The sequence below is a fragment of the Marmota marmota genome, unplaced genomic scaffold, assembly GCF_001458135.2.
Source record: "Marmota marmota marmota unplaced genomic scaffold, marMar, whole genome shotgun sequence".
Taxonomy (NCBI): domain Eukaryota; kingdom Metazoa; phylum Chordata; class Mammalia; order Rodentia; family Sciuridae; genus Marmota; species Marmota marmota.
Genome location: NW_026000241.1, coordinates 15433638 through 15445819, shown reverse-complemented (window position 1 = coordinate 15445819; position 12182 = coordinate 15433638). Strand labels below are relative to the sequence as shown.

At 35.0% G+C, this 12182-nt stretch overlaps 1 protein-coding gene across 3 annotated transcripts in view; it reads right to left on the bottom strand.

The window, feature by feature from the left end:
* Oxsr1 (oxidative stress responsive kinase 1) overlaps positions 1 to 12182 on the bottom strand; it is a 110245-nt gene that overhangs the window by 80032 nt on the left and 18031 nt on the right. Inside the window, exons 2-4 of one of the 3 annotated variants that reach the window (XM_048794941.1) lie at positions 9491 to 9528; positions 7504 to 7616; positions 969 to 1077 (exon numbers count right to left, since the gene is read on the bottom strand). In XM_048794941.1, the coding sequence (XP_048650898.1) occupies positions 969 to 1077; positions 7504 to 7518 (124 nt within the window). In that variant the 5' untranslated portion in view covers positions 7519 to 7616; positions 9491 to 9528. Of the gene's footprint in view, positions 1 to 968; positions 1078 to 7503; positions 7617 to 9490; positions 9529 to 12182 lie in introns of those variants that run through there. The other 2 variants (XM_015489484.2, XM_048794942.1) reach the window with 2 other exon arrangements.

The window sequence follows — 12182 nt, the reverse complement described above, 5'->3', positions numbered from 1 at the left end:
ACATACAAAAAAACTTGAGTCATAATTATATGCAAAAAAGTGAAGGCCCAACACAACTAGAAAAAAGAAGGAGGAAAAAAAAACCTCTCTCATTTGCTACTGTTGGAAGTAATTTTTGAGCAACTTTTTACTCTGAAAATTGGTTTATAAAACCTGCCTTTTTCAGTTAAACTACAGTACAGATTAAGTACAGGGCATCAGTTGGTAAGGCAAAGTTCCTCTTCACAAAAGAATGACAATTTATAAATGCAAAAGAAATGATACAATAAGAAAAATCACATTTTAAAATCCTTGATGAACTAACTGATGCAAACAAGGATTATTAATGGATGGTAAAGTCATTTTAAAAGACGTGGGGGCTAGATATTCATACAGTGCCAGAGTATCATTTCAGAGATTACTTGCTGGATACAAAGGGAAAAAAAGTTAACTTTCCCATGGAGAGGTCTGGCTGTCATAATCTTAAGCAAACAAAATTAAAATCACTATTAAAGATACAACCAGACAGCAAACACTTTCTGACCTGATGTAATACGAAGTGTCCAGCATCACCTACAAAGTATTCTGCCCAAAAATATTTAACTTGAATTTAATAAAGTATTTACAGCTAATTTTCAAAAAATAGAGAAATCTAGATCAAATTAAACATCAACAAGAAGAAAAATCAAATAAATCCAGAATGTGGAACCTTCTACAAAATAACTGAATCAAGACTCTTCAATAAGCTTATGGCATGGAAGGCAGGAAGGGGAAGGGAATCATCCTAAATTAAGAAAGATTTAAGAGGCATAACAACCCAATGCAATGTGTGAAATCTGCCTCAGCTTATACACTAGCCTCTTTAACAGATAACACATTTTTGGTATCTCCCCAAATACAAATGTCCATGAAATCAAATCAGGATAAAAAGAAGGAAATTTTTAACTTTTCAACCTGTGGAACAGAACATTTTACTGCACACCACTCACCTCCACTTAGCAGCTTCATGACTAGCCACAGCTCATCTTTTACCACAAAAGATGTGTAGTAAGACACAATATTAGGATGATGGCACTGACTCATGGCTTGAATTTCTTTCTACAAACAGAAAACATGATAATTCATTATATGCAAGCTTAACACATACATTGCAAGTTAGCAAATACAGACAGGGATTCCCAATACTATCACAACCTTTTGGAAACTCCACAGCCCTGATCTCTTCAAGAATAATTAAGCCAAAAAGCCACTTGCCTTCCCACAATCCATCCCCAACTTACCCCTTTAACTCACTTCAGTAGTCATCTTTGAAACTTGAAACATACACTATATACCACACCGTGGTACAATACCACAAGAGTCCTCCACTGGGACACACATTTTTATTTCAAGGTGTCCTGAAAGAACCATCTTGGGAAATATGGTTTAATAGCCACAGAAAGTAATTACTAATAAACAGAGAATAGGGGTTTTTGTTTATGTGGGATACTTTAAAAAAAATATATCGTTTTACTCCCATTTTTGAGAAATGATTAACAATTATCACCCTAAAGAAAAACACACTGAAATAGGACAAGGTTATATACTAAAACAGAGTAGAAACCTGAACCAGATATCTAAGCTTACTCTACCATAGATTATGAGTTTAAATTAGATTTGGTATGATAAAATGCCTTAGAAAGCCCTGGGTATAATCAGGGCCCTGTTTAACACTCTGGTTTCATTCCTAACTACTTTGACCCAGTCCTATGATCCAGCCACAGAAAACTTGAAATTTGCCATGCTTCTTCTAACTCTGGACATTTTGATTCTTCCTTCTGATCTCACTCTAGATAAAATTTCCTCCCAAGTCTGTTAGGTTCCCTCTTATCTTCCAAGTACCATGTCTTTCATTCCATCACCTCATATAATGTACTGGATAGTACACTGTATGCTTATTCATCTCTCACTCCTAGATTAAGAGCCACATGAAGGCAAGTACTTAACAGTTGATTCCCAACCCCTGTGGAATTCATCATACCATACTATAACTGCCTATTTATTTTCTGCATCCCCTGCAAAACTGTAAGTTCAGTGAAAACTAAGACTCTTCTTGGAACTCATCATTGCACCCAGCACACAGAACACCTTCAATAAATATTTGCTGAGTAAATGAAATCCAACAGCACTTTATGTAGCTTTTCATTTACTCATGCCCTTGCACAAGGTCCTTGGTATCTGTTCAATAAGATACACAGTGTGTGAGTTGCTCATAATTTCTGATTCATAAGAAGTGCTCACACAAAAGCCAGTTTTCTTTTTTCTCAACTTCTACTTGAATATAAATTCACTTATGTCAAGGACCTTGTCATATATATTTTGTAAACCCCAAATTCACCTGCATGGTCTTCTTCACTAAAAGCTAAGTAAATATGAAAGAAAAGGAAGAAGGAACTGAAGTAAGCACTTGCCTACTGACATACAGAGTTGAAGAGATAAGATATGTACATAAAAGAGCTAACTGACAGGACAGCACATATGTGCTAAGTGAGTAATAAATATATTAAATGTTACAAGAATCATAGGAAAGAATAGTTAAGGCAGGCAAATGTGACCAAAGAATTCTTTACAAAGGAGGTGGGAACCAGGCTTAGTTCTATAGGATGTGAAAAAAAGGATAACAGTATAAGGTGCAAGGTAAAGTGATTTTTAAATAAGATGAAATATGTCAGATACATTTAAGACACAATAAATAAATCTGCCTACGGTAAACAATTCATGCTTTCTACAGATATTTTTTATGTGCCTACTATACCAACTGTGTGCCAGGTACCTTGCTAGTTATACTGTTACAACAAGAATAGTAAATATAATTTTGAGAGAAAAGTACTAGATATTATATAAATTCAGTGAAGAAACATATTGAGAAAACATAGGAGTTATAATCAGTGAAGTCTTTTAAGTTTTACTGCACTGACACTGAAATAGGAAAGATAAGTAGGTTTTTGATTTTAAGGTTTTGATTGTTTAATTACCTACAACCAGAACATAAATGACCTTGTAAGTATGTCAAAAAAGTTAGCCTTCATCTTAAAAGCTATAGGAAGGCATAAAAAATTTAACCATATATATTTTTTTCATAAATCACTCTTGCTACAACATAGGAAGTAAATGAAGCCAAGACTAGAGGCAAAGACTTTTCAAGCTATTGCCACCATCTGGGTGAGAGATGATGGAGGAATGATAAATTTCTCAATTCTGTTAATTGCACTACAGTTATGTTAACATTAGAGGAAGTTTGATGAAAAGCACGTGGGAACTCTTTGTATTACTTCTACAACTTTTCTGTTAAAAGTTTTCTCAAAATAAAAGGTTTAAGGGCTGGGGCTGGGGCTCAGTGGCAGAGCGCTTGCCTTGCCCTTGTGAGGCACTGGGTCCAATCCTCAGCACCTCATAAAAATAAAGGCATGCTGTCCATCTACAACTACAAAAAATAAATAAATAAAGGGTTTAAAAATTTAAGTGGCTAGGGTGCAGCCCAGTGGTGGAGCGTTTATCTAACACACATAAGCCGCGTTCTATCCCTTGCACTGTTTAAAAAAAAAAAAAAGAGGAGGGGCTGGGGTGGTGGCTCAGTGGTAGAGCGCTTGCCTAGCATGTGTGAGGCACTGGGTTCAATTCTCAGCACTGAATATTTATAAATAAAATAAAGGTCCATTGACAACTAAAAAATGTTTTTTAAAAAAAAGAAGAAGAAGAAGAGTCAAGAGGTAGTAATAAAGAGATATAAGTGACTTATATCTTAGTGACTTAGTAACAGAGAGCTAAGGGGAAAAAGAATTACACAGGAGGGTGACAATAGTGCAAAGACTTGGGATCAAACCATGGAAGGTCTTAAACGTAAAGCTAAGGACTTTGAGCTTTAACTTGAAAAGGGCTTACTACAAAGGGTTTTCCAATAGGAAACTATAAAAAAGCCCACAAAATTCAAACATGAAAAAGGACTTAAATATTTCTTTTCTTCCCCTCTATTTCTTTAAACCCTAACTCCCACTAAAATTATTTTTTTTCTCTTCCTTTCAAAAGGAAAAATAAATATATAAATGTTTTCCAGAAGTGGTATATTCATTCTGACTCAAAGTTCCCAGCAGTTTCCTCAACAACCATTAGTAGGGGTAAATTCTACCCCTACTAATGAAACTGCTTTCTTAAAAGTACTTTATTAATCTGTTATGTAAGGCTTTCTGTTAAGACTACTTAGTTCTCCACCTAAGCTTTCTTATTCCTTTAATAGTGACTTTTCATTCCTTTGTGAAACTCACTCATCTTGATTTCTAGCATTTACACTCCAGTTTTCTAATTACTTAAAAGTAGGCAGTTTTCCTCCATTTCACACAATTCAGTCAGTCCCCCAAGTAATGTTACTGTATTCATTTATTCATATAGAATAAATAAAGCCTCTGCCCTCATGGACAGTTTATTTGGGACTATAAACAAATTTTGCATCTAAGAAACCTGTGTCTTCCTTTCCTTTACAATTGTTACAACCTGAATGTACAGTCTCAATACCTCTCAGTACACCTCAAATTATGAGTTGTAACCTATTTATGGGTCACAAAATCAATTAAGAAAGTTGCATTTAAAAATATATAATAGAAAATGAGTATGTTCCACACAATCAAGAATTATTCCATGAGAATGTTGTTTCAGTTACATTAACATTATATCTAATAGAAATGGACAGATATATATATATGTATTTCTACAGAAAAAATATGATTCATTATAAAATTAGAGTATTAGCTGATTTCAGCATTCCATATATTCCTGAAATTTCTTCAAGTCCAGTGGAATTTTCTTGCTTATTTCCCCAACTCCCCCAAAAGCCAATTATTTTTAACTTGTTCTATTAAAAGTCACTTTTGCTCTTTTTCATATTTGCTAATAAGTACATATGTACTATACTTGCCATTTAAAACTTTATTAAAATATTTGGATAGCCAGCATGGTGGCACATGCCTGTAATCCCAGCAGCTAAGGAGGCTGAGGCAGGAGCCTCACCAGTTCAAAGCCAGCCTCAGCAGCTTAGTAAGACCCTAAGCAATTTAGCAAGACCCTATCTCAAAATAAAAAATAAAGAGGTCTGGGGATGTGGTCTAGTGGTTAAGCACTTCTGGGTTCAATCCCTGGTGCCAAAATATATACTTCTGGATAAAATTTAGAGATCTCTAACCAATTTTATTTCTTTTGATAAATCAATTTGTATTCCTCTAAAAGTAAGGCCTTGACATAAAAACAAAAATACTGTCCAGAATGTTTTATGATATTTAAGAAGAGATGTTCTACTTTTGAACTAAATTAAAAGCAACATACTACACAAAACAGAATAGACTTGAGTCAGAAAAACTGACTCTACCTCTTCTATGATTTGGTTCCCTCATCTAAGAAATAATGCTATTACCTATCTCAGACATGTTTGAGGCTAATGTACTGAAAGATGTTTGCTATTATCATCATGTGATCTTAGCCAAGTTATTTAAGCTTTGAACCTCAGATTCTTTAGTCCTTAAGTAGTAAATAATAAAGCTTTTTATTTACCTTGTCTCTTGTCTCTATCATTATAGACAATGTACAATAAATAGTAAATAATGAGTATTCAAATTAGGCTTCTCAAACTCTAGTATTAATATGTAGATTAGAATTTTGTTTTGCTTTGACAGTTTACAATTTGCAGGCTTCCCTTATCATCATTGCAGTTCAAATGCTGCTGTATGATATTGCTGGCAACTGTAAATCTAGATCTTCAAATAGGATTACACTCAGCCTCCCATTTCAAGTGCATGTTCTCTCACCAAAGATGGGACAAGATCATTCCAGCAACTCACTCCAGCTTCTGTGCATGTGTTACCAATTCCAGAAGAAATACATGTGTCATACTTGCTAAAAGTTCGAAATATAAATCCATTTTTTTTTCATTTCAATTACTATGTAATACTAAAACTCTGTACAGACAATATCAGAAATTAAATCCGACTTGGGACAGTGGAAGGCTATAAGTATATAGCTCAGTGGTAGAGCACTTGCCTAGCATGAGAGGCCCTGGGCTCTATCATCTCCAGCATCAGGAAAAAAAGAAGAAAAAAAAAAAAAAACACTTTAAAAAGAAAAGAAAGAAGAGAAACAATTTGAGTCAGTGGAAAACTTTGGATAGGCAGGTCATCCTAGTCCTAAGCCCTTCCTTTTCTATTACTAGCTTTATATGCTCTTAGAAAAATTACTAGCTCATTTTATATGGTTTTAAATACTGTTTAAGCTAAATAAAAGAAATTAAAGTTTATAGTGGGTTTCAAGAAAAACCTCATGAGGTACCCAAAACAGGTATTATTATTTCCATTTAAGAAAGAGGATTCAAAACATTAAATGATAATTGATATATTTTCCTTGCTGAGCCCTTATTACGTATTTAAAACTATTCTAAGCACCACCGTGCACAAAAGAAGTACAAAACAATTATTGTATGATGACATTTTAATCTCTTACAGTTATTAATCTTTGAGACTCACATTACTTCTTCCTTTCCCTAGCCTTTGTAGAAGACAATGCTGCCTGGGGGAGGGTGGGAGTGGGTATTTTCTCAACTTGCATCAATGGTCTTAATACAAATTGGTATTTAGGAATCTAAAATTTAGGAAATCTATGTCTTTTTGGAATATTCCATTGATCCAGGAATCACAACACCATAATATTTAAGGGAACAGAGAAGTAAGCAAGCATGATTTATACCAAGAAGAAAAGAAGAAACATGGTAATCATCCAGTACCAAAGAACAAGTTAAATAGTCATCTATCAACAGAATACTACAACAAAAAACAACATTAAATCCACATTTATAGACACAGAATCTGAGTTGAATAATAAATTTTTCAATAAAAAAATAAATATATAATTATCTTGCCACTAAAAAAAAAAAGATGTATTTTGTTTGTTTATTGGTAGTGCTAAGAATCAACCCCAGGGCCTTGCTCATGCTAGGCAAGTGCTCTACCACTGAGCTATTATCTCTAGCCTGGAATAGATTTAAATGTTCACAATTTGAAAGATTATATAGCAAATGTTAATCTCGGAGTGAGACGATTATAACTGATTTTTTTCTACTTACCTGGGTTTTATACATTTTACAATAAACATTATTTACTAATGAAGAAATAGTAAGTCCCACCCAAGCATGGTGGGGCACACCTATAATCCTAGCTACTTAGAGAGGTCAGGCAGGAGGATTGCAAGTTCAAGGCCAGCCTAGACAACTTAGTAAGACCATGTCTAAAACTAAAAAAATAAAAAGGGCTGAGGATGTAGTTTAGAAATAGAACACTTGTCTAGCATGCACAAGGCTCTAGGTTCAATACCCAGTACCACAAAATAAGTGAATAAATAAATATAAACCTTTTTTTTTAAAGAAACAAACCAAAAACTTCATATTATTTCCCACTCTCACATAAATATATAGATGTATGCCCCTCCATTTAAGAAATCAGATGTGCATACCAGGAGTTCATCCATGCTAGTTTGACATTTTTCAAGATTTATCCGTTTGATTGCCACTTTCTCCTTTTTAGGGGTACAATAAGCTGCTTGAACCACAGCAGTTGCTCCACTCCCTAAAAATAAATACATAAAATGAGTAAATAAATAAATGTACACAGAGAGACATGACACTTCTAATTCCCATACTATTTAAACAAGAGTCATATATTATTCCTAGAATAAACAACATGCAAAGAAACACTCTAAAAGAGCAAAGTGAATAAAAGCATCAACCACTTCATATTTACTGAAAATAAATACCAGTGCAAAAATTCAAAATTTCTAGGGTACTAGTTCTAGAATATGATGGCACAGGCCCACATTTCCCTGCTCTTCTATCATACAACTGAATACCCTAAAAACAACACAACATACAATTATATAAGGACCCTGAAAGTTAGAAAGGAGGCAGAAGATTAGCTAGGGAACTCAGGACTTGAGGAAAGCACTACTGTGAGTTCTCTGGGGTTTCCTTCTATTTTCCACATATCCCAGACTATACACCAGAGAGGCCTGTAACCAGGTACCAACAATAGTGAGGGAGGTGGGTGGACGGGTGGATGCACAGACAGACAAATGAGAAAACTCTGCTCTCTGGCCAAAGGACTATGAAAGGGACAGCTCAACAGAGACCAAATGGAGAGAAAATTTCCTAGTCCTCATGAAAAACAGTGATGTGCCAGCTTCCCCACAGCATCAGCAGGGCCCTCCATCCCACACCTAAAACAGTGGTAGGCCAGACACACTGCAGGGCAGCTGCATCCCTGCCCTACACCTGCGGCAATGCCAAGCCAAATTGCCCTTAGCAGTAACAAAGCCAGGGACCCACTGCCACCAGACAGCCAAGGCAGCATCTAAACAGAAGGAACAGTGGTGTCAAGAGAATAAAGTAGAAGAGAATAGCACTGCAAGAGCTCTGAAAACTAAATTACCATAGGAATTACAGCTCACAAAAGTAGGACAGAAGCTACACTAAACCTAAACAGGGAACTGCTAAATTAGAAGATTAAAATAGACTCAAGAGTGTTCTAACATAATATTCTGAATGTCCAGGATACAATCAAAAATTGACATGTCCATGAAAAATGAGGAAAAACACATCCAAACAAGAAAAAACATCATACTGACATCAATACCAAGATCAATCAGATGTTGGAATGTTATGACAAAAATTTCAAAGCACACTGGGTGTGATAGTGTGAAATCCCAGCAGCTCAAGAGACTGAGGTAGGAGGATGGTGAGTTCAAAGCCAGCCTCAGCAACTTACTGAGGCCCTAAGCAACTTAGCAAGACCCTGTCTCAAAAAAAAAAAAATTTTTTTAAGGGCTGGGAGGTGGTTCACTGTTAAGCACCCCTTGTTCAACCCCTGGTACTTCTCTCCTCCCCAAAAAAAAATTTTTTTAAGGCAGTCATCATAAAAATAATTCAATAAACAATTGTGAATTCTACTGAAACAAAAAAACAGAAAATCTCAGCAAAGAAATGGAATTTGAGCAGAGGGGTTTCTGGGGATTACACCCAGGGTCTCACACACACTATGCACATGCTCTAGTACTAAGCTACACCTCAGTCCCAGAAGTTATTCTTAAAAGTATCAAATGAAAATTATACAACTAAAACTTATATAATTACTGAGATAAAACCTTTCCTGAAAAGGTTCAATAAGAGAGTAGAGATTACAGAGGATAAACTCAGTGACTTTAGGGACAAGATCAATTGTTTACTCAATCTAAACAACAAAGATAACAGACAAAAAAAAAAAAAAGAACAGAGCCTTAGGGAACAGTGAAATAATGATGAAAAGATCTAAAACCCATGTGGTATATAAAAATAATGCCTCCCACCCCAACATGTATGTGTTCTAATCCTTGAAACTTGACAGTATGTTACTTATGGCAAAGGGATTTTTCAGATGTTATTAAATTAAGGATCTTGAGATGCGATTACCTTGGATTATCTGTGCAGGCACAGTACTCACAGGAGTCCTAATGTGAAAGAGGGGAGAGCAAGAGGGTCAAAGTCAGACAAAGAGATAAAATAATGGAAGCAAAGGTTGGAGTGATGTATCCATGAGCCAAGGAATAAATACGATACATGCTACAACGTGGAGAAATCCTGAAAACACCATGCTTAATTAGTAAGAGAAACTAGGTACAAACACTCACATACTATTTGATCACATACTATTTGATTCCATTTATATGAAATGTTCACAATAGACAAATCCAGAGAAAAACTAGATTAGTGGTTGTCATGGACTGGAAAAAGAGGGAGGTGAACTACTACTTAATGAACATGGGCTTTTTCTGGAAATGCTCTGGAATTAGATTTTAATACACTAAAAATAAGTGAAGTGTACTTTAAAATAGTAAAATCTTACCTCAATTTAAGAAAAAAAAAAAGGATAAGGGAATACTACAAACAACTTAGTTTGTAATTCAATGAATTAGAAAACATGGACCAACTCTTCAAAAACAACTGAAATTCAGCCAAGATATGGATAATACAATAACATAACTACTTTGAAAATTAAATTTGTAATTCTAAAGTTCCCCCAAAATCTCCAGGCCAAGATGGTTTTGCATTAAAAAAATTAATAGCCATTTTACACGTTTTCTAGAAACAGGAAGCAGAAGCACTTCCGAATTCATTTTAAGAGGCCATTTTACCAATACTAAACCCAGATAAAGATAAGAAAACCACACACCAGTATCTGTTAAGAATTTAAGATGTAAAATCTTGAGGCTGGGGTTGTGGCTCAAACCCAGTACCTCACACATGTGATCCTCCTGTACCACATAAAAATAAATAAGATATTGTTATCCATCTACAACTAAAAGATGTATTTTAAAATAAGATGCAAAATCTTTAATAAAATATTTGCTAACTGAATCAGCAACACAGAATACATCACAACCAAGTCAAATGATTCCAGATATGCATAGCTAGTAAAATATTTAAAAATCGATGTACTACACTATAGCAACACATTACAGAAGAAAAATTACATGATCACATCAACTGGAATAGAAAAAGCATTTGAAAAATTCATCAACATGATAAAAAGCCTTAGCCAGGAATAGAGAACTTCTGGCCAACTTCATTAAGAATATCTAAAAAATAAATAACTTACAATTTATATCCTATTTAATAATGAAAGACTATTTTCCCTCTAAGATGAGGAATACAACAGGAATATCCATTCGTAACTCTTATTTGACAAAGTATTGGAAGTCCTATCTACTACAATAAATCAAGAGAAAGAAATAAAAGTCACCCATATCAGAAAGGAAGGAAAAAAAAAAAATTCCTATTTGCAAATGACAGAGCTATAAGAAAGGTTCATATAATTAGTAAGCAAGTTTGGCAAGGCTGAAACATACAAGATCAATGCACAAAAATCAATTTCATTATACACTAACAATAAATGAGTAAAAGCAAATTTTAAAATGTTAATACCATTTATAATTGCTCCCTCCAAAATTTAATAGTTAGGTATAAGTCTAATAAAACATGTACAGAATCTCATGTATGCTGAAAATTACAAAATACTGATGAAAAACTTTCATCTTAAAAATCTTTCAGGATGAAAAACTAGTGACACAGACATTTAACTGTGTTTGTGGATTAGAAGGCTCAACACAGTAAAAATATCAATATTCCCCAAACTGATAGATAGGATAGAAATTGCATTAAATAAACCCTATTCCAAAGTATTTTGTAGACAGGTTTATTCTAAAGTTTATATGGAAAAGGAAAGACCCTAAAATAACTGCTATGATTTGGATCTGGAATGTTCCCCAAATGCTCACATGTTGACAGTATGGACCTCAATGCAGCAAGATTCATAGAGGGAAAACTGTTTAGACAATGTCTGGATCATGAGAGCTCTGATCTCATCAGTGAATTAATCCACTGACAGTGGAATGGATTATTGGGAAATGGGACTTAGATGGAAAAGCAGATCATTAGCCGTGTTCCCTGAAAGAATATATTTTGTCCCTGGCCCCTTCTGTCCTACCTCCACCCACCCACAGCTAGGTAGCTTTCCTCCGCAACACCCTTCCACCATGATGTTTCTGCCTTGGAGTACGCAGAATATGGACTGAACCTCTGAAACTGTGGGCCAAAATTAACCTTTCCCCTAAGTAGTTCTTATCAGATATTTAATCACTGCAATGAAAAGCTAACACAATTTTTTTTTTTATCCATTCGTCTATTGAAGGGCATCTAGGTTGGTTCCACAGTCTTGCTATTGTGAATTGTGCTACTATGAACATCGATGTAGCAGTGTCCCTGTAGCATGCTCTTTTTAGGTCTTTAGGGAATAGACCAAGAAGGGGAATAGCTGGGTCAAATGGTGGCTCCATTCCCAGCTTTCCAAGAAATCTCCATACTGCTTTCCAAATTGGCTGCACCAATTTGCAGTCCCACCAGCAATGTACAAGTGTACCCTTTTCCCCACATCCTCGCCAGCACTTGTTGTTGTTTGACTTCCTAATGGCTGCCAATCTTACTGGAATGAGATGGTATCTTAGGGTGGTTTTGATTTGCATTTCTCTGACAGCTAGAGATGTTGAGCATTTTTTCATGTACTTGTTGATTGACTGTATGTCCTCCTCTGAGAAGTGTCTGTTCA